The sequence below is a fragment of the Meriones unguiculatus genome, chromosome 7 (assembly GCF_030254825.1).
Source record: "Meriones unguiculatus strain TT.TT164.6M chromosome 7, Bangor_MerUng_6.1, whole genome shotgun sequence".
NCBI classification, from domain to species: Eukaryota; Metazoa; Chordata; class Mammalia; order Rodentia; family Muridae; genus Meriones; species Meriones unguiculatus.
In genome coordinates this window covers 25,697,649-25,725,554 of record NC_083355.1, presented here as the reverse complement: position 1 = coordinate 25,725,554, position 27,906 = coordinate 25,697,649, and the positions used below count along the sequence as shown (strand labels likewise).

The window sequence follows — 27,906 nt, the reverse complement described above, 5'->3', positions numbered from 1 at the left end:
GAGGGAGACTTTTCTTTAAAACTGATTCTAGCCCTTCCCTCTTTATTCTAGGCTCCACGTCCCCAGGAAGACAATGGTAGTTACCTGGAGTAGAAGACTCATCCCAGGAAGATTCAACACTTAACACACATCCGCATCTAAGGAAAACACTCATCCTATGAACATTTCCTATGGCTAATATTGAGTTCAATCTTTTTGAAATTTGGACTCTGGGACCTAAAATTTAGGTTCTAGGAATTAATGATTTCTTCTACTTCTACAAAGGATAACACACCTTTCCCCATTTCTCACCTTTTGAGAAAGGATCTGACGTAGCCCCCTGCCTCCACTCCCCAATGCTGGGCCTACAGGCATGCTGAGCCACACTGCTGGGGGATCAATGTGCATGTTCTGCATACAGGCAACCAACTGAGCAACTTCTCCAGACAAAAACAAACTAGACAGGGGTAGGGTCACAGGCCTGCAATCTCAGCACTTGGGAGGTATAGAATCAGCCTAAGAACAGCCCTAGTGACACATTAGCAAATTCAAGGCCAACCTCTGCCATATGAGACCCTATTTGAAAAGGCAAAAAATAAGCAACAAGAAAAATATCTATCTTGCATTTTAAATCAGGAAGAACCCAAATAACCTGTCTCAAGCTAGTGAAAAGCAGATGTCTGCAAGGTTAAACAGCTCAAGAGCTTTTTTATATGAGATGCTCTTTCTCCCTGTGTTAACTGGAAGGTCTGTTACCTTTTCTAAGCCCTTTCCCAGAGTGAACAGAGAGTGTATCATAGCCTCTCAGTGAATGACATCCTTGTGTTTCCACAACTATACTTATCAACAATGAATAGGCAGGGCACACTTGCATCCACTACCGGGGACCTCCAACCAGTCCATAAAACCAGCACTGGCACTGCATGTATTTAGCTACAGATTCTCAGTAAGTTCAGCTACAACTTATAAATCGTACATTTATTGCCTGTTCTCATGACAGAGCAGAATAGCATTAAAATTCTATGAAGAAAAGATACTCAGACCAAAAGACACACATCAACACGTGACATAACATATACCTACATCTCAGGTGGGTGATTTTTATGGGGAATATCCTCTACGTTTGGTCCCTCTTCCATCCCAACCACCCCCAAGACAGGGTCTCCTTGTCTCATCTAGCATGGCTTAGTCTCAGTTTGTGGCCCATGCTGGCCTCCAGCCCATGGCCTCCCTGCAGGTGTTGAGTCACCACTCCTGACTGGCCTTTCTTCTCTTTTGTTTTTGAAACAGGGTCTTGCAATGTTAGCTACCAGGCACAGACCACCATGGCTGGCTTTATTTCAGTAGAAAACATATACTAAAACATTTCCAGGAAAAGTAAATCTTTACCTAAAAAGCTGTATTTTATGCAAAAAAGGTTTGAAGACTTGTTAATGTCTTGAACTTTAATGAGGACACTGGTTCAAGATCATTACGTGAAAAAAAGAACAACTAGGTAGTATGTATAAGTATAATGATGAAAATAACAAATTATGTAGTTAAAATATAAAAAGCTAAAAACTTGATAAACACTACTTTTAGGTAGATTAATCTTATCTTCTGTATCTTCCTAATTTTTCCTTATTAGTATAAAACTTATTACATTCAAAGTTAGTGCTCTGATGTTTAGCTCTGCCCCTAGTCCCTGAATATTTAGACAGCCATTTGTTCTAGTAGGCAAATTTGCCTCCTTCCCCTGGGACTGCCAAGTGAACCAAGACCCTTTACACATGCTACTACTGATGTATAAGACCAGGCCTTTACTTTTCATTGGCAACAGGGGCTTTGCTAAACTGCTGAGGCTGGCCAGGAACTCACTTGGTAGCTAGGGAGGCCTGGATCTCATACCCTCTCGCCTCACTCAGCCTTCAGAGCAGCTGGGACTACAGAGCCACACCAACAGGATCTCTTTAACTGTAATCACTTAAAACTTTAGTGAAGGAGTTTTGCCAACTGAGCTCCATCCCCAGGTCCAGAGGATGGAGTTCTCAGAAAACCAAAACTTTATTTCACCTGTGCAATCCCCCTGCTCTCCACTCAACAGCTCCAACCTGGGGAGGGTACTGGGATGTTAAGAGTCCCCCAGACCTCACTGGATACTCTTGTAGAAAACAGCTAAGTAATCTGAAAGGCAGACGCTCAGACTGGGAGTCCAGTCTCATTAAGTACTGGAGTTTTCCTCACCATGTATTTCTCTTTCTGCTCTTTGCTTAGTCCAGAATTTCTTTTCTTCCTGAGTTCAGCCACTTTTTCCTTATACCGAAGCTGTCTCTCTGTCGGTGCCTGAAAGAAAAACAAAACTGAGAAACTACCTAGAAAATTCAACAGAAAGAAAAACAAAACTGAGAAACTACCTAGAAAATTCAACAATGTAAACCTCAAAATCACATCTTTTAAAATTTTTTTTTCTTTTTAATAAGACAGGTTCTCTATAACCCAAGCTGGCCTCCAACCTGGAATTTCTGCTCTTGCTTCTACCTCCTAATTCCATCTTGCTGGAATTACAAATCCAAACTGCCATGTTTAAAAAAAAAAAAAAAAAAAAAAGAGTCAGTCTTCTCTATATAGTCCTGGCTGGCAATCCTTCTTTCTCTTAAGAGTGCTGAAATTATAAGCATGGACTACCATACTGAGCTTTAAAAAAAAAAAAAACACAAACCGGAAAGAAAAAAAAAATTGCCAGAAACAATACTGCCACACAGCTAACTAATAATATTAATTTTATGATTCTAAAGTAGATTCTTTTACCATCTAAACCACAGTTCTTACTTTGTTAAGTTGTAAGAAATAAGTTCTCATTGCCCTTTCAGGAATGCAGACTTATTTTCACTAGTATGAATGAAGACTGAAAGTCACAATGGAGGAGGGAGGAGCATTATGATTCATGTTTATAATCCCAGCAGAAGCAAAAAGACTGCTACAAATTACAGGCCAGATCGATAAAAGCTCTATAACAAGAATCCCCCCCCATACACACACATACACACACACACACACACACACACACACACACACACACACACACACATGCTGGATGATTGTGGTACACACCTTTAATTCCAGCACTCAGGAGGCAGAGCCAGGTGGGTCTCTGTGAGTTGGAGGCCAGCCTGGTCTACAGAGCGAGTTCCAGGACTGTCAGAGCTACATAGAGGAACCCTGTCTTGGGGGAAAGAAGGAGGAGGGCAAAAATAAAACTCTATGACAGAATAGAAAAGAATAAGGATTAATTACAGATTACAGACTGTGTTTGCCTACCAAGCCCTAAGGTGAGATATTACACACGTTAGATGACTGTCCCCACAGGCAGGCATTACTCACTCCTTCAGATTAACAAAGAAATCAAGTTTACCATCTGGCCTGCCCAGGACACACAGCTAATAGGAGAACAGGAGTTTTCAGATCCAGATGTTTGGCTCCTTACCACGGTGCCTCCTCGGCTAGTCACCTATCACCTAACTGCAGACACAGACACTAGACGACAGAGCTATGACTAATACTCTACAAAGGCCGACATCTGGGGGAAAGTACACAAGAGGAATACACAGGAAGATTTACTAATTGTGGGAGAAGGTCTTGGAAGAATTCCTGTAAGAGCGAAGACTTGCTCAAGGCCTGGAAGGATATGTATGTAATCTCTTCTTGGTAATGATATAGAGTTCTCAGAAAGATCAAAGTCATTTAAGAAGAAGGAAGGAGTTAAAGGCAATCCATGCACCCTGAATGTCCAGAGACGATGATGAGGTCAGAACAAGGATGCTTTCTGCAAATCACAGAAAAACTGAAGTGGAAAGTAGCTCAGCTGACAAGTGTCAAATACTAAGAAAATGCCACTGGTGATATAAAAAATATGCCAGCAAAGTCAAAGGTGTTTAAAAGCCAACGACAACAGGTTAAAATAAAGATGCAAAATGAGAAAATGGCCATACAATGTAACCTTTCAAATAACCAAAATATTTTATACTATTACTTACTACTGTTACTATGATTACAAATAGCTTGATTCCACCACTTATGAGACAGCAATGTTTGCTTTATGAAAAATTAACAGTTGAAACCAAACATCATTTCAAGTTGATGTCTGGAAGACCAGTGATTCTGATGTGTCATGGGAAACAAGAGGCATGGATTTGCCTATAAAGACAGTTATGGAGCAAAGGAGATGCAAGGCAGACCTCAAACTGTGGCTGGCCAGAGCTTTCACAAGGCCCATACCTGGTGCCTGGTTGCATGCCTGTTGTTGTCATCTTGCCTGTGGGACAGCATCCTTTCTTCTATCTGCTTATCCCGGCTCTGTGCTCTCACCTGCAACCATCAACAATGTCAATAAATCCACCTGCTTCTAAGACTACATTTACTTAAAGCATAAGAATTTGTGATATCCTTTGTGTTTGCACGATACTTTGAAAGTATAAGTATTCTTATTGATTATTGCTATCTCTATTAGAAAAAAAAATGAGGCCTCACAAGGTGCTTTCTCAACCACTAAATGAATAAATAGCAAAGAAATGAAACGATCACAGTTAAATGTTGTAAAGTTGAGACTTTTGATAAAAATGATGACTGTGGCCTGGAGTTCTTCCACTATGCTGGAAAACTATGAAGAAGTAAATAGAGTAAGGAAATATGAAGAAAACATCAGAAAAATCTGAGTTTAGGATGGGCACAGTGATTCTGCCTGTAGTCCTAGTTAGTAGACAGACTGACACAGCTTAGGAGTTCAAGACCAACCTATGCAGCATAGGGAAATAAGACCCCACCACAAGGGCTGGGAAGGAAGGGGGAAACCTGAATTCACATCTATAGGGAAACAGACTGTAGATACAAAACCTCAGACAAATCACATCGCTCTCATTAGTTTCCATTTCACCCTTTGGGAACTGACACACCTGCCTGGTGGGCTGCATCACTGAGAGGACCAATATTTCTCCCATCTGCTCCACTGAAAGAAATGGCACCACCTCAACGGCTGATCAATTCAAAACTTGGGCATAATCCTTCATTTTTATCCCATCTCCACACTGAGCCCATCTTCTACTGGCTTGCTCTCCTTCAAACCACATCCTGAATCCAATCATTTCTTAGGACATTTTACAGACACCATGCTGGGCCAAGCCCTCAATTACTGCAAGAACTTCTAAAAGGCTTCCAGCGCACCTATCCTGCGTCATCTCTTTCTTCTCCTGTCATTCTCCTCAGGCTAAATCGTTGTTTCAGTGACATACCCTTCCTCTTCCTGGACCCTCCACATGACTCCAACTGCCATGAGAATAAAACATAATCCTTGTGCCAAGGCCTATGGGCCTTTAGGATCCGACTCTGCTTCTTCATTTCCAATCATGCTCCCATCATACAACCTACCTTCAAACCCAACAGTCTGTCCCCTGCTCATGGTCACTGCACTTGCTATTCTTTCTCCTTGGCTATCTCCACTCTTTGGTTTTTACCTGTTGTTACTTTGACACCATCCACATTCTAGATCATACCCCAGACTCAAGGAGGGCTTCTCTGACCTCTAGCAAAAGTACTATGTTATTCCCACCTTGAAAACAGACTCTTTCTCCTTTGGTTTATCATTACATAAACTTATATTTACTTATTAATTTACAGGTTTCCCCATGGGAAAACAAATTCCTTGACTGCAGGTGTTTTTTGGGTTTTGATTTTTTATCTTAGTCACTGAATCCTCAGCTGTCCATAAAGTTACATGCAACCACACAATACACCAGGAAATGCAAGAGCAATCATGCATAAGCAGGTAGTTTAAAATTTAGGCACTTTCACCAGGCTAGAGAAGCAGCTCAATAGTGGCGCACTTGCCTAATATCTACAAAGGCTCTGCTTCCCAGTGGCCTCCAAGCACATGGTCCACTAGCAAAAAGATGAATAATGCTAGCCTCATTTCCCCTGGAGAGGAGACAGAGGAAAAATTTATAACAGAAATGGTTCCCTTTATTCATGATTTCTTCCCCTGGTCTGAAGTTTTCCTGAAATTTCTGAAATAAACCACTGAAGGGACTTAAGGTGCAGATATTGCTTCAAGCCATACTCTCCAAAGCCATGCTTTAGGAAGAGAGATGCAAGACAAAGCGCTATCAGATGGCTATGTTTAAGGACAAACAGTAGAGGAACATTATGAAAACACCATCACAGTTATTTTCAGGAAAAAGAGTGTGAGTGTCTGGGCAGCTTCTGAATCAGGTGCTGACACAGCCATGCTTGCTCTTACCCACCTGCAGACAGTGGAAGACAGCAGGAAGAGCCCACACAGAAGGCAAGCTGTCTTACACAGACAGATGTGGAATTAAGGCAAAGAGCAGGGTCTTTAGCAGTAATATACATGTAAGCATTTCAAGTTTTACTTGGTGAAAATTTAAACATGTAAAGAGACACTCCCCCAAATCCACCCTTAGACCTTGTAAATAAGAACAAGTTCCTGAAGCAAGGAGAACAGGAAATTGAATTCTTTTCCAAATGAGACCTGCTCATACAAGCATAAACCTGTGACCCCCAGGCCTTGTGAGCAAAAGAACAACAAAAAGTAACTAACACTCTGCTGTAGTCAAAGTATTTAGTTTGGATAACTTGTCCAAAGACTACCTGAGCTGTCTAATTACTACTTGCAAGTCTTGCTTCCCCATAATTAGCTGTGATTCCATCCTCGGTAGCAGTAACTCAGGCAGGAATGCACAAAAGAGGACCTCAGGCTCGAGTCTCAGACACATCACCCAAGTCCGGAAGGTTATTTAGGAACTGTGTTTTTGAAGAATTTAAAAGAACTAGCCAAGAACAGATGTGAATGATAAAAGCCAAGAAAACAGTATCTGCAGAAATGAACAGAAGAACAACATTTGAAAAAGCAAAACAACTTCATGTACTTGTTAAGAGAACCTATGGTGGAACAGTGGGGGTCAACTATCTATGTGAGTTCCACCTGAGTAGAAAAGATCTGTCCCTGGCAGGATCAAGTCTTACCAAGGAAATGAATGCAATAGTTGTGAAGTTCCCGGTATTCTAAAGATAAACCTACCTACTAATTTCCTCTTGAACACCCACTACATACTACAATTCTTTTGTTTGTTCATGTAGTTAGCTTTTGTTAAAAAAAAAAAAAAAAAAAAACACAATTTTTTTTTCATTGCTTCCTCCATTGACAGGTAAGGACAAAACCTTGCTCCCCTTGTTCACTGATGTACCCCAAGTGCGCAGCACACGGCAGGTCGAGAGCAAGCACCCGGGAGCACACCCTGGGTAGAGAAGCACACGGTTACCTTGCATTCATCAGCCGAGAGGTTGTGATAGAGCGGGCATCCTGAGATGGAGAAATGTCTCTCGTGTTTCCCTGTAAGATGTCCTGTTAAAGGAGGGAAAACTTAATTTCCAGGAAGAACATGCACACTCAGGAGCTGAAATTATTCTCAACAACAAATGTTTTTAGTGTTCCATTTTATTAAATAAATGTTACCAAATTTAAGTGCTGTCAAGATCGCGACTTGTGTCCACCATGTGTTGCTTTCTTCCACAGAGCAGACCTGGCAGTCTTTGAGTACACGTTGGTTTGCTTTCTGAGGCAGTCACTATGCAGACAAAACTGGCCTCTGCCTCCCGAGTGGGATAACTGAACACATTCCGTATCAAGCGCAGTCCCTTCTTATTGGAAGAAGTATCAAATCCCTAAATGACAGAGTCCCACAGCTACAACACACAACATTATAAATAGGAACGCTTTCTTTTGGAGGAATTAAACCCCTTAGGTAGCTGGGTGGTGGTGTCACGCCTTTAATCCCAGCACTCAGGAGGCAGGGCCAGGCAGATCTCCGAGTGAGGGCAGCCTGGTCTACAGAGTGAGTCCAGGACAGCCAGAGCTACACAGAGAAATCCTGTCTCTAAAAACAAAAAGCAAGCAAGCAAACAAATAAACAACTTTGTTAAATTAATCCAGTTTTAAGAAATTTGAAAAAAAAAGTATACTATTCTTTCTACTATGCAAAACTATCCTATATTTAACTCCTTTCAAAAATCAAAAGAAAATTCATTAAAAGTGAAGAAAATGGCTATTTCTTCAATATAGAAACATATTTTGATAATTCTGAATGAGATTCAACATGCTTTTTTCAAAGGATGAATATTTCAAGATTTGAACTTATACAACTAAACTCTAAGACGGGGCAAGTAGCATAAGGCCTTCTTAGAAAAAAACACTAGGATGACACAGGAAGCTTGTTCTAACTAAAGGGCAGTCTTCCTAGTCTTCCTCCCTCTTCTTGCTCTTTCTCCTTTTTTTTTTTTTTAAAAAAAAAAAAAAAAAAAAAACATTGCTAAAGGGACTGTAACCCAGGGCCTAAGTCATGCTAGACAAGCACTCTCCTACAGAGCTACATTTCTATCCATTCTTCCAGTTTTCACACAGATGGCTTTTTCTTTGTTTTCTTCTTTTGAGACAGGGTTTCACTGTGTGGCCTTGGCTGGGTTGGAACTCTGGCCTCAAACTCACAAAGTTCTGCCTGCCTCTGGCCCCCAAGTGCTGGGATTAAAGGCCTGTACCACTACCACCTGGCTAGAATTATTATTATTGTTGTCATTACTAACTCATGTGTGCTGAAGAAGACAACTTTTGGAAATTGTTTCCTTTTTTTTAATTATTTATTTATTATTTATACATGTATGCCTACAGGTCAGAAGAGGGCATCAGATCTCATTATAGATGGTTTGAGCCACCATGTGGTTGCTGGGAATTGAACTCAGGACCTCTGGAAGAACAGCCAGTGCTCTTAACCTCTGAGCCATCTCTCCAGCCCTGGAAATTGTTTCTTAACTTCTACCTTCTTTTTGTTTGTTTATAATTTATTAAAACTTGCTATTATAAAGAACCTGAATACAGAAGAACATCACACAAGGAATAACTAGACATCTCAATGAACTCCTATAGTTAGAATAACCATTCTGAAGCTGTGTAACCTCACATTGAGTTTTACACTTTTGTTATTAAATATATGTACTTAACATCAAACAAAAACAAAACAACAAAAATCCCACGACAAAATTAGTTTTATGTCCTCTTTAATGACTTAAGTGCCCATTACTTGCATTCAGTTCTTCAGCTGCCCTTTCTATTTGTTCTTACATGTTATTTTGTGCCCATATGTACATTTGTTTACATGTACAGTGTGTGTATAGATTCTATAATGAAAGAGAACTTGCACTTTTGTTTTTTTCTTTTTGCTTTCCACCCTGAGACGGGAGCTCGTTGTGGGTGCCTTTGTGGCAGCATTCCTGGCTCTGCCAGCTTCCACCAACAATTCTACCTCTGCCTCCCATTTCAGGGTAGTAGGAACACTGGGCTTATCTGAGACACTTTATAAGGTTTCCATCATTAGGCTTGCTTTTAAGGCAAGCACATTCACCCACAGAGCCATCTTTCTGGACCCCTTAGGCACTATCTAATCTATCTATCTATCTATCTATCTATCTATCTATCTATCTATCTATCAATCGACAGGGTCTCACTATGTCAGCTTTCCGGGGATTCAAGTTTGACAATGTGAGTTCGATATCTGGAACCCACATAAAGGTGACAGAGAGAACTGCCTCCAAAAGTAAGTCCTCTTTCTCCACACTCATGCCGTGACAAGTGCTCCCACCTCTACATACATAACAAACTTTAAAAATACAGAAAGCTGAACATTATTTCTTTGCCATATATCTCTTCCAAGAGGATTATAAAATACCAATGATTCAAAGAGGTAGAGAAGACCAACTAGTCAAGCTAAACTGCAAGCCTACAAAAACCTTCACCTCCTGAGGACACCCACTATCCATGCACTTGGCTCAGGCATCTGCACATACATACACCACACAATTTTTTTCAGAAGGTTCACTGCTCTTTCACAGTGAAAACATGATTTTGGAGGGTTAAAGAGACATTAGAATTTTCAAAATTAAACAGCAGGGAGGTGGGGTTGAATCTGGGAGGGGTCAGGGGAAAAGATATAATCAAAATACACAGCATGAAATTCTCAAAAATAAATAAAAACATAAAGAAACACAGTATAATCCATGGAGTAAGCTTTGAAGAATGAAACTAATCCAAGCATGAAGGAGTGGTATTTTATGACATGCAGGCTGTCAGTTCTCTAGGATTGTATTTTAGTCAGGCATGGTGGACATACCTGTAATACTTGTACTTGAAAGACTGAATCAATTTCTCTGGGAGCGGGAGAGAGGACTATGACTCAGAAAGTACTTGTTGCTCCTCTAAAGGACCCAGGTTTGGATCCCAATACCCACAACCACCAATCAGAACTCCAGTTCTGATCCCACAACCTTTTTGACCTCCTCAGGCACCAGATACAAATGTGCTATGCATATATACATGCTGGCAAACCACTAATAAACATACAGAAACAAACATCCTAAATAAGTCTTGACATAAATTTGAGACCAACTTGGGCTACAAAGTGATAATCAAGCCAGTCAGGGCCACATAGCAAAAACCTATCTCAAAACAAATTAAGATATAAGGAAACAAATTATAACTTTTAGAGAACCACATACTTAGTCATATACTGCCTAATGTTGAGTAAATAACGGCCCTTTAAACATAAAAATAGCAGACCACACAGATAAGGGTTCTATGACAGAGTGGGGCTAAAAAGTTTCTATTAGTTTGTGATACTGCAGTTGCACAACTCACGGATCTGTGCTCACTCTGACAGAAACAAACCTACTGTGTAGATCATAGAAAAATACAGCACACACAATTCTACAGAGCACACAATGACTGACAATATAATATAAGCAACTATGTTATCGGTTTAGGGTATTTGTTAAATTTTTCATTGTTCTCTTATTTATTTAGAGATAGACTCACTAGACAGCCCAAACTGGCCTTGAACTCAAGCCCTTCTATCTAGGCCTCCTGAGTGCTGAAGTTAAAGGTACCTGAAACCACAATCCCCACCTAATCATTATTTCAGTGTACTCCTTCTAGTTAATAAAAAAGGTCACAGTAAAGCAGCATCCAAGTCACACTAGCAACCGTCACCTACATTTCGAGTTTATCAACTCTCTAAACTGGACCACGTTCTCCTTGTGTCTGACTTACCTCAGACTGCTTTGTTCATTGGGGTGTGCCATAAATAAATGCAGACGAACATACATTCACCAGCCTGAGTGTAGCGTAAGCTCTATCATCTGAGTTTGCGAAAATTTATCCTTGCTTTAAATTAAGCAACATGAGGCCATTTCTTAGAGAAAAATGTTCAGTGATCAAACACCAAGTATAAAGTGCTGTGTCAGTACTGTGCAAGCCTGCTTTCATAGAGTGCATGTTTTACAATCTGAAGGCTGTGGCCACTTTGTTAAGTCTGCTGGTATCAATTTCCCAAATGCTTCTAAATCATTAGCATCTTTAAGAAAGCATTTTAGAAAGTATTTACCTTTAAAACAATAAACAGCTAGCTGAACATGATAGCACGTGGGAGGCAAGGCAGGCAGATCTCTGCAAGTTCGAGGCCAGCTTGGTCTACAAAGCAAGTCCAGGACAGCCAGGGCTGCACAGACACCCTGTCTCGAAAAACAAAACAAAGCAAAACGACCACAATGCTGTTGGCACACTTCATAGACCACAGTATAAGCATAAAGGTAAGTTTTACATGCACTGTAAACCAAAATCATACTGGAAGACACCTTATCTATCAATCAGGACCTTCCAACTTCAGGCAAAAGTTCCCACTCAACAACTGCATCTCTGCTCACTCAAGCAGCACAAATAAGCTTGAAGTCACTGTAAGAATCTCCAAAGTGATTCACTTACTCTTAGGGAAACAACATAGTTATCAGAAGAGTTTATCCTACCTATACTAACTAAATACACAAAGCCATAAGAATTTGACAAACTCCTGGTCAAAAAAGGCCAGGTCTCACGCAAACTCTCTTGGATTTATAGCCTCTTAAGAACTGTTTTCCTCGTTTCTTTAATAGCTATGGCCATTCTTCCAATTTTAGGCACTATCTTATACTGTATCAGTACTTATGAGCATCAACCATGTGCCACATGATGAGGCATTTCAAGAGAACTTGTTTTCCTAAGTTTGCTTCTGCTGAGGGAAGGTGGGAATTTTTCACGGTGAAAAGCATGTTGAATACAGTGAATGGTTCATCTTATTACATCTCACTGCAACTAGGTCTGTTATTATGCACAGACAATAGGCCAAGAATAGTTCTTACTCATGCTTGCTGAGTTCCCGACCACTGAAGGGTCCACAACAGTCAGGAAGCTGGGGCGCTTACCTAGAGAGTTGCAGCCTGGCGTGGGACACTTCATATTGAAATTGTAGCTCTCATGAAATCGACGGCGCTTGGGCCGGTGAGAGAGATCACTGCCTGAGTCCTTCAGAGACATGTCCTTGGCAATGCTCTCATCATGAGACGCGTTGGGGCTGGAGATGTCTATGTCAGACTCAGAAGAAGGTGCGTTTCCAGTTGGAGTTCGAGGTGGTGACTCATCATGATCAGCTGTAGTTTTTGTTTCTACAGAAAAAGAAATTGGTGGGTTCCTTTATTTTCAGATTGCCTAGATAGAAGAGTTTATGGACTCTGCAGTTCTCTTTCTACAATTGTCTTTTTTTTTTTTTTTTCCTTTTTTTAAAGACAAGGAGTCATGTAGCCCAAGCTCTCTAGGTAGCTAAGAATGACCTCCCCTACCTGCCTCTACTTTCCTAGTCTGAGCTTATGCCTGGCTTTATGCAGCTAGGTAACAAAATCAGGGGCTCACACAGGCTAAGCCAGCAGTCTACAAATGAGCTACATCTACAGTCTTCCCAGACCTAACCAGTAATTTTTAGCTACTTATCTGCTGTAAGACAATGCAACCATCACTTTGGTATAACTTTGAAGTCTGACTGAATACAAATCTGGGGTTCACCTACTACATGTTACTTTTCCACGGTTCTCCTAAGCTCTTAATGTGAGTAATCAAAATATAAACAAAGTCTTTGAAAAACTACCAAAAGGACCCGAGTATGATAAACTGTGTTTTCTGCCATTCCAAGTGTTGTTTAGTAGTGAAACTTAAAATTATGCCAAAAAAATTCACCAAAATGTATTTATTCTTTATTCCTTATTGAAAAAAACAGTAATAATCAACCTGTTTTCCTGAAGACACACAAGACGGAAAATAAATGAGCTGGGTGTGGTGGTGGCCTCCTTTAATCCCAGCACTCAGGAGGCAGAGGTGGGTGTTCTCTATGAGTTCAGGGCCAGCCTGAACTACAGAGCAAGGCTACAGACAGAGGCCCTGTCTCAAAACCAACCCCCACTTTAAAAAAAGAAAAAAAGAAAAAAGAAAAATAAAAGAAGCGAAACTGATTTAAAATGTTTCTTTTAAGGGCTAAGAGCCATCTCTGTGTGTGCATCATCAACATGCCTGCTACCTGAAGTCTCTACCTCAGGAGTCTCGAAATCCTGAAATGCACCTTTTCTTTTCTTTATTAGTAGTTCTCACTATGTGTCCCTGGCTGGCCCGGAACTCTCTATGTAAGGCAGGTGGGCCCTACACACACAGGGATCTACCTGCCTCTACCTCCCAAATGCTCGGATTAAAGACATTTAGCACCAATATTTTTTTCTTTTTAAGATTTTATTTTTAATTATGTGAATGCAGGTATACTGTGGGTGGGTGGGTGTTGGCAGACCCAGAAGAGGCTGTCAGGTCTAGAGCTGGAGTTGCAGGTAGCTGCGAGCCAGCAGGCGTCTGCTGGGAACTTCACTCAGGTCCTCAACAAGATCAAGCAGTGCATGTGCTGTGCTTGGTGGCACATGCCTTTAATCCCACCATTTGGGAGGCAGAGGCATTCCGATTTGTAAATTTACAGCCCACCTGGTCTATATAATGAATTCCAGAGCAGCTAGGAATATAGAAAGAAACCCTGCTCCCTTACCCCTGGGGGGATGGAGGGGGGTGGGAGGGGAAGAGGGAGCAGTACATGCTCTTAACTAAGACATCTCTCCAGCCCCAGAAACTGCACATTCTTAAAGTCTAAAAACCAGATGCCTGCAGGGTTGGACACAGTAAATTATTTCACTGTCTATCCAGAGGTGACAACTATTCTTCAGCTCCAGTCAAAAATTACTATGTGAGTAAATGGCCATCCAATATTTCTACATCTTCCTGTTTTAAATCTTAACTACTGGGAAGTTAGTGGTACACGCCTTTAATCCCAGCACCCGGGAGGCAGAAACAGGTGGATCTCTGTGAGTTCCAGGCCAGCCTAGTCTAAAGAATGAGTCCAGGACAGCCAGGGCTCTGTTACACAGAGAAAACCTGTCTCAAAAAACAAACAAAACAAAACAAATTAACTACTGATATATGAATTCAAAGCCAGCCTGATATAGATAGATAGTGAGTTCCAGGCTAGCCAGAGCTGTGTAGAGAGCCTGTATCAAAAAAACAAACAACAACAACAACAACAACAACAAAAAACCCAAAACAACAACAAAAACACAAAAAACAAAACAACAACAAAACACAACCAAAAAATTAAGTACTGGGACTGAAGAGATGATTCGTTGTTTAAACACTGGCTATTCTTACAGAGGACCAGAGTTTGATTACTAGTACCCACATAGCAGCTCACAATTTTAACTTCTGTTCCAGGAGATCTTATACCCTCTCCTCGCCTCCATGTGTACCAGGAGGAACAAATGTAGTCCACAGACTTAAATGTACACCAGATACCAATATACATAAAATAAATGAAATTTTAAAACTTAGTGCAGCTTTTTATATAAAAATCTTTGTATTTCTAAGTATTACCAAGAAAGTTAAAAATGACTGAAACTGCACAGACCATTTGAAACCAATCATGTTGCCTGACTGAAGAACCTCAGTAGCTTCTAAGATCTAACACTTTTTGCTCTAAAGCTCCTGAAGTACTGGGTCATAAACCTCAATAGCTTAACACTGCCTGCTACTCAAGGTCACTGCTGGTCAGCAGTCTGGAGGTGAAGTGGACTAGCAATCATGGCTCTAACTAAATCTGGGTCAGACATTCTTCCTGTGAAGGTTCAGAAGGTTCTACTTCCTTCTTTTTATTACATATCCAATCTAACACACTCCAGCTTCTTGGACCCTAACACTCTAGCAACCAAAATATATTGTGCAAGACAGTAAGAAACCAGATAAGTAGAGCACTCTGGAGGCTGAAGCAAGAGGATCACAAGTTTGAGGCTACATACTGAGAGCCCTGTTTGAAAACCTACAAGCAACACACAAAACCAAACCAACCAAACAAAAAAGTATCATGTTTGCTTACCTAAACTCTGACAATCTCTCTGCAGTGCCAAAGCCTCCCGTAAAAGAAAGTGACCAGATCCTCTGTACGGTACCCGTCACACAGACCTACTTACCTCTATCTGAAAAATCAACCACCTGTTCCGTTTCAGAGCCGGAAGAGCGAGTCTGCCGGAGAGGGTACTTTTTTGGAGTCACTGGGGTGGGCTGCTGCTGACTACGGGTCACTCTTCTGGTAGAATAGGCAGGTTCCTCAGTGCCGAAAGATGGCAAATTTCGAACAGGGCTGGAATCTGACCCCAGTTTTAAAAGGTCATAAAATAAAGAAGAAAATCCATTTTATTCTCATCCACAAGATTAATCAGAACGCAGTTCCTTCTCTTCACAAAACCTTAGAATACACTGATCTCCCTAATTAATATATGACAAAGGAGCTCATGCTGCTATGATACCATAGCAGCAGGGCAGGCTCTGCAGTGAAGGCTGAGCACCCTTAGATTCCACTCTACCATAGCAACCATCTGTGGAATCTTGGGGAAGTTAATGTCTCCAAGCTTGCTTCTTAACCCAAAGAAAAATACTCACTCACCTTAGCTTGGGAAAAAAAGAAAAAAGAAAAACACTAGTAGTATATTCCTCAAGCTTACTATGAAAAGGCTTTTTGGTGTTCCTAAACACGGTTTCTCTGTGTAGCCTTGGCTCTCCTAGAACTTACTCTATAGACCAGGCTGGCCTCACACTCAAGATCCATCTGCCTCTGTCTCTAGTGCTGGAACTAAAGGTGTGCGCCAGCACTGCCCAGCAGGAGAAAAGTTCTTCCCCAGTACTATAGAAAAGTTTCACCCCTTGCTATAACCCATCATAATACAGATGTCTTAAAACTAGCAAAATAGTACACAAATACTGGCTATCCTTGTACCTTATGTGAAGTCATAATGAATTCTAATTTAAGACAGACCTAGTGATACAAGTTCTCCTACTACTTGGGAGTCTGAGACAGGAGGATAGTAACTTCCAGGCCAGCCTGATCTACCTACACTCTGTCTCAAAACAAACAAATAAAACAAAATTTTAAGGTTTTTTTTTTAAGCTTTATTTTTATATGTATGAGCGGAGAAGGGCATTGAGTCCTCTGAAACTGGAGTTACCAATGGTGTGAGATACCACCATGTGTGTGCTAGGAGTCAAACTCAGGCACTCCGCAAAAGCAACTAAGCACTCTTAAACTGCTGGGCCATAGCTCCAGTCCTTACATGCTTCCCATTGAGAAACCTACTCTGTAACCTTCATAGACCTTTCATATCTCTAACCTGTTGCCTCTTAAAGAAAATAAACTAAAAGCTGAAATTGAAGAGTATTTTAAATAACAGTGTCCTATGACAATGTGTAAGTTGAAGCTCTCAGGCTGTCAGAACAGGTAAGTTAGTACCAGGCCAGGTCCCCAGGTCTCTATACTTTCGGGGGCTCTTTTCACAAAACTGTCTATTCTTCACACTAGGGAGTGAGGCCTTACCTGGTGACCTATGCTCAAGAGTTGTGCAGCTCCGTGGCCATGAAATAAAATAACTACAGAAACCCCCAAGCTCACGTGTCTAGCCGTTTAAAATATGTGTCATCATTAGGGCATAGTTAATTAGAGTGTCTAAGAACCATTATGCCTCTTTACATATATGACTTCCTTTGCCTAAAACAGTTTTCAAACCTTTAAATCTGTAACATCCTACTAGACTGCTACCACCCTGTTCTAGGAGGCCTTCCCACAACGATGTGGCTGTCCCACCTCTAGGCTTCCATAGATTCTTTAGAAATCACTTTATTTGTGTGTGTACATGCATAGATATCCATCAAGCTATATTTATGTATGAACATCTATCTATATAAATATGTATTCTCTTTTTGTTTGTTTGTTTTGTTTTGTTGCGAGTTAGAGTCTCATTCAATATGTAGCTCTGGCCAGCCCTGAACTCTCCATGTACTCATTGAATTGAGAGACCTGCATGCCTCAAGCTCTAGGGCTAACGGTGTGCACCACCACCCCCAGACCCCTATCACTACAGATTGATAATCACCTTTGTGTATTAGCTGAAGCCTTTCTTCCACACTGAACAGAACTATGAGGGGCAAAAGGTTACCCTCTAACTAAGCCCAAGTGACAAAGAACACTAGAGAGATTTCCCACAACCTTCCAACCACAAGCCTTCCCCCCCCACCAAAGCAAAATTCTGGTTATTTATTAAGTTGTATCTATCAAACTGTGACTGCACTCTAAAATCAAACATGCTTTTACAAGCTTTAAGCCACACTAACACATTCAATAGGCATTTTAAGCACTTAAGCCATTGAATTTATAAAGCGGTGGGATAACATTACCATTTTATGATGACTGACAGCACCACAGAGTCGTAAAAAAAAATACTCAGGGCACCTCTGTCTCACATGCATGCAAGCCCCAACCTATAAACAGAGCATGGTACCTGACAGAAACCATTCTGAAGACAGGGTATTTCTGCATCTGCCTTACACTCCGACACATTCTAGAATCTACACCAGAGGTTCTCAACCTGTGGGTCATAATCCCTTTAAGGGTGGGGTGTCAAATGACCTTTTCATAAGGGTCACAATCAGACAGCCTGCATATCAAATATTTACATTATGATTTATAACACTAGTTATGAATTAGTTATGAAGTAGCAAGAAAAATAATGTTAATAATGTTATGTTTGGGGGTCACCACAACATGAACTGTATCAAACAGACACAGCATTAGGGAGAATGAGAACCACTGATCTACACCGAGCCAAAGGACCATTTTCTCTAAGAGTTAGCACAATGACACCAATCTGTCCCAAACTGTCCACTGTGAGGAACAGTTAGGAAAAAAAAAAGAAGACTTTTACCTTGAGAACTCTGGCTTAGCCTGGCTGAAGAGCGGGTGACTCGGGCAGAGCGGCGCGATGTGCCATCGCTCTCTGAACTGTCTGTGTGCTCGAGATCTGTAGAAAAATCGGAATCTTCGGTTCCATCTGAACTACTGCCTGCATTTCTCTGTAATACCATAGATCCAGACATTAGCACGAAAGCATTTACTGTGGGTTTCTATTAGCACTGGAAGTAAAATGAACCAGATGCTGAAGTACCAAGTTCCAACACAAGAAAAGAACTCTGCCACAGGCACTTCCTCTCCCTGCTGCTCAGAGGGAGCCCTTCATTTCAGACATTTTAGTGGAACAACCTACAACTAAGACACCTCTACTAAACAAACTTGAAAGTGAAGCAATTCTTACTGTATTATCACTAACTCTGAGACAATTCAAAGTTACAACTTTCATAAAAGATAAGCATAAGCTGGAAATAAAAGCACCCAACCCAACAACAAAACACTCAAATCAAAATAGTCTGGCTAGCATAACCGTGTCAGAAAAGAAAAGAGAAAAGAAAAGGGAGAGAGAAAAAGAGAGAGTGAAAGAGAACGTGCAAGCAAAGATGGTGAGATGACCCAGTGGCTAAGAGAATACTGCTCTGGCAGAGGACCTAAATTCAATTTCCAGCACCCACATGGTGGCTCACAACTGCCTATAACTCCAGCTCTAGGGGAGGCCAATGCCTCCTCAGGCACCTGTACTCATACATACATACACATAATTAAAAATAATATATCTAAGTATTTTATAAAAACAAGAAAAAGTCCAAGGTAGTATATAAAATGTTAAGGCTAGGTCCCATTTAATTTCAGGGTAAATTTTATTCAAACTCCAGATCAACAAAAATCACATTAGCTGGTAGGTAGAAAGATCTCTGTGAGTTCCAGGCCAGACTGGTCTACATGAGTTTTCACGACAGCCAAAGCTACATAGACAGACCCTGACTCAAAAACAAAATATGGTCTTATGGTTGAAGAGATGGTTCAGTGGTTAAGAGCACTTGCTGCTCTCGCAGAGATCCCGAGTTCAATTCCCAGCAACCACATGGTGGCTCATAACTCCCTGGAACTCCAGTTCTAGGTGACCCAAAAATCTCTTCAGGCATCTATGGGCACCTAGCTAAAAACTGGTTAAATCAATATACATGCATATATACACACACACATTATACATGCAAAAATTTAAAACAAACATGTTATAGTCTAGAACTCTAATCCAAAAATAATTTAACCAGAAAAAGATACAAATTATTTTCTTAGCCATCTGTCCTTGAAGTTTCTCCACATGGATGTCAAGTGCTGGGAAAGGAATTTATACTAAAGACTCATAAGTATTCAAAACCAGGTTTTAAAAAAGTTAAGATTTATTTTATTCTATATGTATGAAAGTTTTGCCTGCATGTCTATTTCTCACATAGACGCCCTCAGCGGTCAAGGGAGGTTATCAAATCACCTGGAACTGGAGTCACAAATGGTTGTGAGCCAAGATGTGGGTGCCTCCAACTCTGCAGGAGCAACAAGTGCTCTAAACTGTTGAGCTACCTCTCCAGCCCGATATGCCAGGCTTTAGCAAAGTCACATCACATCCCAGTCATAACTGTCAGCCTCCTGAGCAGTGATTAGCCATGAAGATTACTTTTATCAATTACGCATTTACACTATGCCCCTTTCTAAGCCAAAAATAGAACAGCATTTGCTGAAACTTCAGCATGTCCCCAAACTGAAGTCCTAATATTTTTGGCAGGGACGAGAAGTGGGATGCAGTAGGGACCGAACGCAGGGTTTCAAGGCACTATCTACACACCACAGCTCCAGGTCCCAATTCTTTATTCCAAGAATAAAATGCCTGGGGCCAAATATGCTTGGAGTTAATAATTCTTTAGTTCTTGGAAAGAACACATATATCCTGCAAATAACACCTCATACCAAACACATTAATATTTCTATAGAAAATAGAAATTTAGTGTAACATTAAATGAGACATTAAAAAAAATTAGCCTAAGGGGCTGGAGAGATGGCTCAGCAGTTAAGAACACTGGCTGCCCTTCCAGAGGTCCTGAGTTCAATTCCCAGCACCCACATGGTGGCTCCCAACCATCTATAATGAGATCTAGTACCCTCTTCTGGCGTGCAGGCAGAACATTGTATACATAATAAATAAATAAGTCTTTAAAAAAATAGCCTAAGGGTGCTTTAGAACAGATTTGCCAACAAACAAGTTAGTGACATATTTACATTTGGGGTCTTGTTGTTTTTGAGAGAGAATTTTGCTATGTAGCTCAGGCTGGCCTGTAATTTACTATATAGCCTAGGCTAGCCTTGAGCTCCTCCTAGGTGATCCTCCTGCCTCAGCCTCCAGAGTGCTAGGTGTGTGCCATTATACCCAGCAAGAGCTTACATTTTCATCTTTTTTCTTTCTTTCTTTTTGAGACAGAACCTCTCAGTATAGTAGAGCAGGTACCTCAAGCTAGAGATCCACTTCCCAAGTGCTGGGATTAAAGGCCTGTACAATAACATACTGTAAGAATTTACATCTTCCAGGACTCTGATTATTTGGAAACTGCTAGACAGAGACAGGACCTATTCAAACATACCAATACATACGTCTCTTGCATTTGGTATGCCTGGATATAAATGTTACCTGTCAACTCTGGTCACTGTAAGAGACATTAATATAAATATTTAACTTGGAAAACCTTCATGATGAATGACTTCTGCAAAAATATGAATACCCACCGTCCATCCATTGAAACATTTTATTCAAAACAAGTAAGTAAGTCACAGAGCATCACTCAAAAGTCACCTCATCCAATAACCTGGATGGGAATTCATGACCTATCAATCTTCCTGGCTTAACTCTGAAAACTGGCTCTTCACCTGTTTATTTTCCGAGCCCACAACTTCCTTACAGTGGACACAATTTCAAGCAGAGGTTGTACTGCAGCCTTCTTTGTCTGTGTTCTCCACTCAACTGTGATAACCCTTTTTAAAGCAGTGATCACACATAATTTTTTAAATCCCTAGAAACTAGCATGTAGCAAGAGGTCACTAAATATTTGTTGAACTGCATTACATTTGCCTGATCAGTGCCTTAGACCCAGTTTACCTGTCCTCCGTATATTCAGTTTTAACATGTAAAGCGCAGGGTCCCGGATGAGGAGATGGCTTATCCAGGCAGAGCACAAGCATAAACGCCTTGGTACAGATCCCCAGCATGCATTTAAAACAACAAAACAAAACTACACGATCCTGGAACCCTAGCGCTGGAAAGACAGGACAGGTGGATCCAGAGAGCTTGCTGGTCAGATAACACAGGTTCTGGTTCAGTAAGACCCTCCTGGCAGTAAGGAAAAATAGAGGAAGATGTCCTGCTCAAGCCTTGTCAGTCACCCGTGCCCACATGTTCAAGGATCATAGCTTTCCTATTTCAAGATTGAAAAGACTTCTATTCCCAGAAGTTTTGTGTTTTTTCCAAATTGCATTTTCCAGGCAACGTCAAACTGAACAAGTAAGTGGAAGACGTTGTCTGGGATGCAACAGGCCTGCGAGCTATCCCTTGGGAGTGGGCGCTGGTTTCTCTATCACTCATTCTTCAGCTTTGTTATACCTCCCACCTGGAACGGAAAGTGGTCTCCCCAACTCGCCTCTGCACCTATCGCCGTCTCTCTCTCCGGAAGGGCGGGGCGGTGGGCGACCCAATCCAGGCCTTGCTAAGCCGCACCCGCCACAAGGAGAGACGGCGAAGCTGGGCCAATGAAGCGAAGGGAGAGCATTCTCCACAACCAGTCGCCGAGCACCAGGACGAGACCCAGACACCGCCCACGCACGCGGGGAGGTGACCGTTGGGCCCAAATAGGCGGCGTCACCACCCAATCAATATGCTTTAAGACGTTTCAGCGGCCAATTAACAAGAAGAACGCCTCCGAGCTAGGCAAGCAGAGGGCGGGAATTAGTTACAGGCATAGGCCGAGGCCAGGGTAGGGCCCGCATTTTTCTGCCTGGTACCAAGAGGAGACAGGAGGGCTAGGCTAGGTTCGGGGGAGCGGGAAGTTGGAACCCAACCACTGCGAGGCATGGCAAACTGCGTCACGTTGCTCAATCGACTCTCCTTAGAAACCCGCCATCCCTTCTCTGCCAATTCTCACCTTCCTTCGCGGCATTGCCGGCGGCTGCAGCCCGACGGTTCCGACTCGGGCGGCGGCGGCAGCAGCAGCAGGAACGGTGGCTCCGGAGGGCTCCGTGGCGGCCTCTGTAGCAGTCCCAAACCCTGCGGACGATCCCAAGTGCCTCCTGCCTCTAAGCGTCTAGAGGCTTCTGCGCAGGCGCCGCGGGCTGAAGCGCTCTTTCCTTCACTTCCGGCTGAGGCTCGCGTCACCGGAAGTGTCGGCCAGAGAGCACTCTGGGAGTCTCGCAGCTTTCAGTGAGGCTGGTGAGCGCCATTTTGGAGTTGGGCAGAAAGCCACGCCAATTGTGAAACCTTGGAACAGCTAGTTCTAGTTAGGCGTGTGGCATCGTTTGTCGAACTAGGTAGCCATGATTGTTTAGGGCAGAAGTCTGACACTTGAAGTTAACCGTTTTCATCTTTACCTCGGGCAAAATCTCACTTCCTGGTCATTTTCGTGTCTGGCGTGGAGGAAGGAAAACCCCAGAATCCATCAGGTTATCGGGTTTTAACCCTTTCGTTTCCTAATCGGTCAAAGGACGTTTCCGTTTATCACGTAAACTCGGGAGTTGGGAGATATTTTGCGCAAGGAACTGTTTTAAGAGCAATTCCGCTGAGAGGAGACGAGGGAGGGGGCTACAGCCGGGATACAAAGTGAATAAATTTTAATAAATGATAATAAAAAAGTGAGGGGAAAAAAAAGAGCAATTCTGTGTTCCGGAATGGTGTGAATGGGGCTTGATTAAAGGATTGACAGTGTTCTGTCAATCATGAAGTTTCCTGTCTGGTAGAGGAGACATCGCCCTTGCGTTAAGAGAACAGCCAAGTAAGTTACGTCCACGTTACAGGATGATGCAGAGCCATTCGCCGAGTGCCGCGGCGCTAAAGAATTCCCAGTTTAGGTCTGCCCCCGGCTTACCAGCAGATAACTCTGCTTTGGTTTTTGAGAGCTTTGGAAGACTGGAAGAAGAGTCATTAAGAAAAGCGTGGAACCGGGTGTGGCGGTTCAGGCTTTTTGAGGGAGGCAGATTTTTTGAGTTCAAGACCTGTCTACACAGCGAATTCCAGGCCAGATGCTGTCTCAAAAAAGAAAAGGCTGGAAATTGGTTAGCAAGTCTTGAAGATTTTTGTTTGCTTGCTTGTTTGGGGTTGGGATTTTGTTTTGTTTTGTTGAGACACGGTTTCTCTGTACACCCTTGGCTGTCCTGGACTCGCTTTGTAGACCAGGCTGGCCTCGAACTCACAATGATGCCTCTGCCTCCTTGAGCGCCCACCCAGCTGGCCTTGAAGTTTTAACCACTGATTACTTGAGAGAACCAAAGCTTGATCAGGATTGATTCGCTGGGATCCAAGCAAGCTTAATTACGAAGTTAGGATTTTGTTGTTGTTGTTCCAGATTTGTGTGTGTGTACAGCTATGACTGGGTGAGTGCTCAGAGGACAACTTGGTGGAGTAGATTCTCTTTTTCCTCCTTTATGGGGTCTCAGGGATCACCAGGCTTGCTGGAAAAGCAAGCACCTTTATCCACCAGAGCCATCACAGGCCTCTATCAGAATTTCAATCAGAGGCAAACTAAACTGGAGGGAGGCTTTAAAAACAGATTACAAACACCTGACTGATATGCTAAACAGAGGACTCTTTAGAGTTAAAAGGTTCCAGACCCTTAGCCCACATTCCTTGGGAATAGCTTGAGCCATTGTTGACACAGGCAGCATTTAGTATTTCCCTCTTAGTACTTAGTATAAATACCTTTGAATAATCTATGTGAGTTGAGCTGCACATTAGCTTGCTTGAACATGGCTCAGATTTTTTTCTTTGTATTATTTTAGTGCTCCTGTATTTAATTCCACAATATCACTGTTCTTTCACCTTCATGGATGTGTTCCTGGGGTTACTTTGGAATGTTCTAACTCCCTAACTAATGATAACAACCTCTTGTATTTGAATGATCTTATTTTAAGTTAGCTGTGGTGACACACATCTGTGATCCCAGGCCTTAAAGCAGGAAGCGGGAGATTCAGTTTAAGGTTTTCAACTACATGCTTCTAGACAGCCCAGGCTGGATGAACTGTCCAGCCCTCTGTAATTTCTTTTCTTTCTTCAGTCTTTCCTGATTTACTGTTTGTAAGATAGTAGAGCACCGTGACATTATTTTGCAGTGACTACGATATATTCGCCTCTTAAAATTGTTTGGATATTTTGTTCCCCACTCTATTTCTCAGCCAATAGGAATGTAAGTCCTATTTGTCAGCTTTACTAATATCGAGTAACAAGGCTTTGATGTCAGTTGTAGATTTGAATCAGTTCTGTCCTTTTTTTTTCCTCTCTGTGTTGCTCTTGGACAAGTTTTTAAATTGACCTGGGTTTTCTCATCTTAAAATGTGTGTGCTAATGACTAGCTTAGTAAGTGGTTTTAAGGAGTGAAGGAAATGAGTGTTTTTAAATACTCAGCAAGTTCCTGAGCTAGAATAAGCTCAACACATGACTTTTGTGTCCATAGTGTCCCTAATCATGATTAGTGTCCCTAATCATGACTCTAACATCCTACTGTTTGGTATTTTCATGTGGTGTCAGTGGTTGCCTTTATCTACTTAACCTCACTTCAGCTTTAGAAACACAGCAATTACACAAACACTGTGTCATACCAAGATGAAGAAAACATCACCTTCCCTCGGTGGAGCTATGAGTCCAGTGGGGAAAACTGGCCACTAAGTTCATAGTTCTAAAATACTATGGAGTATTTAAAAAAAAAAAAAAAAAAAAAGAACCAGGTGGCATACACCTGTGATCCCAGTGCTCAGGGAGGCAGGGGCAGGTGGATCCATGTGAGTTTGACACCTGCCTGGTCCACAAATCAAGTCCAGGACAGCCAAGGCTACACAGAGAAACCCTGCCTCAACAAAAAGAAGAAGAAGAAAAAAAAAAAAAGTATGGGGAAGGTCCACTGGGTACAGAGAAGGAGGCAGGCTATTTCATCTGGAAAGTGTAGCTAAAGATTCATAAGAGGAGTGAATAAAAAAATGGAATTTAATAGGCGGGTGACACAGGAAATAGGGGCTTTCCAGGCAAAGAGTACAACATGTTCAGAAGTCGAGGTGTGGAGCAAGCATCGTGTCTGGGGTAACTCACTTGGCAAGGGGGAGTGAAGTGGTTGCCAAAACGGTGCTGGGAACCAGTTCATGCAGGACCTTTGATGCCTGGGTAGGGAGACTAGATTGGATGTGCTAGGCTCGTACTGAAGTACTGTAAGCAGACAAGTCCCATGACCAGACTTGCATTTTAGAGATTTATTTTTGGCAGCTTTTAGAGGAATGAGCAGAGTAGCAGGGAAGCCCAAAGTAGGTGAATTAAAGTGCTGCTGCAACCTCCTGAGCAAAAGATGGGGGATAGCAGAAGTGGGCTGTGACAGACGGGACAGCTGTGGCTGTTTCTGCATATTGTCTTTACGTGTATCTGTGTCCTGTCTCCTCAGTTACATTTTTGAGTGCCCTAAAGAGTTCCTCAGCTTCCAGGGCTGGAGAGATGGCTCATTGGTTAAGAGCACTGACTGTTCTTCCACAAGACCAGGGTTTAAGTCTTCATGTCCTTATGACAACTCACAACTGTCTGTAACTACAGTTCCAGGGGATCTGACACACAGACTTACATGCAGTCAAAAAGTTTCTCAGTTTCCTTTAAAGTAAACCAAAAAGGGTAATATTAGGTGATGAGGAAGGACAGAATGCAGGCAAGAACACCTGATTCATGGAAGAGGGTATAAAGGTAAGACCATTTTCCCCTAGTTTCTGTTCTGCAATAGTTTTTCTTTTTTCTTTTCAGTGGATAAGCAAATAAAAATGTGCAAAATTCTAAACTAGTGTAAAATTCCAAGCCAGGTTCCATTGCTTCAGAATAGCCATTCTAACTATATGGAAGTTTGCTAAACTTGGGATGGAGTTTGGGACTCAGTAAGTGTCTCAGCAGCTAATATAATCTAGCTGTGTGGTGTTTCATTTGTGAGTTCATTACAATAAAGTGATTTTATTAAAAGAAATTCAGAGGTTTAAAAAAAATTCCTTATCAGTAAAATGATAGGTACCATACTTCAAATACAGTTTCAATTGCTCATTACCTGCTTCAAAGGCCTTAGAGTTCCTGAAGGCTAGGAACTTTGTCACCATTGTCACACTGCCTGCAGCTTCATTCACTCTTGCAGCTTGGCATCTAAAGGACTCAATAAATGGGCTAGTCCCAAATTAAATGTTCCAGACCCCAGGGACAGGTGTTGACTCAGCTAGGAAAGACATCCTCTTTTCTCTGACCAGGCTTATATCCTCAGGGTTAAAGATAAGGCATTCCCTCTGTATTCAGATACTGACTTGTAAAGTGAGTGAAGCCCACCTGGACCTTTTCAAGACAATGCTACTGTAACTAGACCCATCTCATCTGATAACTTTCAGCCAAAAGTATTGATCTACCTTCTATCCCTTTGGGAGAATCTCAGCAGTTGCTGATGTCACCATAATTCATATTAAAATCTTTCTTTACATTTGCCTTAAGAATAGAGTCAGTCAAACCAAACCAAACAGCAGACAACCCTCCCCTCTAAAAAAAAAAAAAAAAAGAAACAATAAAAAAGAAAAAAAGCATGGTGGCACACGCCTCAATAAAGCAACAGCCAGGGCTACACGCAGAGAAACCGGAAACCATGTATGGAAAAACCAAAAAAGGGAAAAATAAATAAATAAAGTCAGTCTGTCGTGGTGAAGCACACCTCTAATATAGAGAGGGAAGTTCAAATTTAAGGGAACTGCAAATTTAAGGCCGGCCTGATTTACACAGTAAGTTCCAGATTTGCCAGAATTACATAGCAAGACACAGTTACAAAATGGTAGGAGAAGAGGGGAGGATGGAGGTGCTGTAGCTCGCACCCTTAATCCCAGCCAGGGGTGGGGGGTGGGGGGGAAGCAGGGTTCTGTGAGTTGGAGGCCAGCCTTGTCTGCACAGAGTTCCAGGTCTGTGAGAGCTACACAGACCCTGTCTTAACAACAACAAAAAAGGGTGAGCCGTTCTTTTCCCCTGCTGGCTGTGGCCCGAAGCGTCTCTTAATGTTCTGGCCACTGGTTAGGTTGGTTCTTGTGTCATCCTTAGCCCCCACCCACAGCCCACCCTGGGGGAAGTTACTGGCCAGATCCCGGTAGGCGCCAGCACAGCTTCCCGCCTCTGCAGCTGGGGTTATAAATAACCACCGAAGCTAAACAGTCAAATAACCACATTTTGAAAATCGTTTTAAAAAAAAAAGAAAAGTCATTATGCTGCTTCAGTCGCGGTTCTTCTCTCCTGTCCTTCGCCCCACCCCCTTTCTCTTCCACTTAATTTATCTCCCTTCCCTGATCCAAGCCCTCCAGGGACGTGTATGTGAGCACAAAAGCTGTCCTATGATGGAGACATCCTTTTCCATATTTGACGGGGCCAGGGCCCTCCAGGGCTGTAGTTATAGTTACATGATGTGGTTATGGCAGCAGAGGCCTCGGG

General features: G+C 42.0%; 2 protein-coding genes across 3 annotated transcripts in view; one reads left to right on the top strand and one right to left on the bottom strand.

Annotated features, from left to right (window-relative positions):
- Kat7 (lysine acetyltransferase 7) overlaps positions 1–22,549 on the bottom strand; it is a 34,798-nt gene extending 12,249 nt beyond the window's left edge. The window contains exons 1-7 of one of the 2 annotated variants that reach the window (XM_021641617.2): positions 22,376–22,549; positions 18,208–18,355; positions 15,427–15,603; positions 12,310–12,549; positions 7,290–7,372; positions 4,234–4,323; positions 2,203–2,301 (exon numbers count right to left, since the gene is read on the bottom strand). In XM_021641617.2, the coding sequence (XP_021497292.1) occupies positions 2,203–2,301; positions 4,234–4,323; positions 7,290–7,372; positions 12,310–12,549; positions 15,427–15,603; positions 18,208–18,355; positions 22,376–22,390 (852 nt within the window). In that variant the 5' untranslated portion in view covers positions 22,391–22,549. The remainder of the gene's footprint in view (positions 1–2,202; positions 2,302–4,233; positions 4,324–7,289; positions 7,373–12,309; positions 12,550–15,426; positions 15,604–18,207; positions 18,356–22,375) is intronic. The other variant, XM_021641618.2, reaches the window with a different exon arrangement.
- Positions 22,550–22,583: 34 nt separating this feature from the next.
- Positions 22,584–27,906, top strand: part of Fam117a (family with sequence similarity 117 member A) — a 65,924-nt gene continuing 60,601 nt past the window's right edge. Inside the window, exon 1 of the mRNA XM_060386899.1 lies at positions 22,584–22,889. The gene's annotated coding sequence lies outside the window, so the exon portion shown is untranslated. The remainder of the gene's footprint in view (positions 22,890–27,906) is intronic.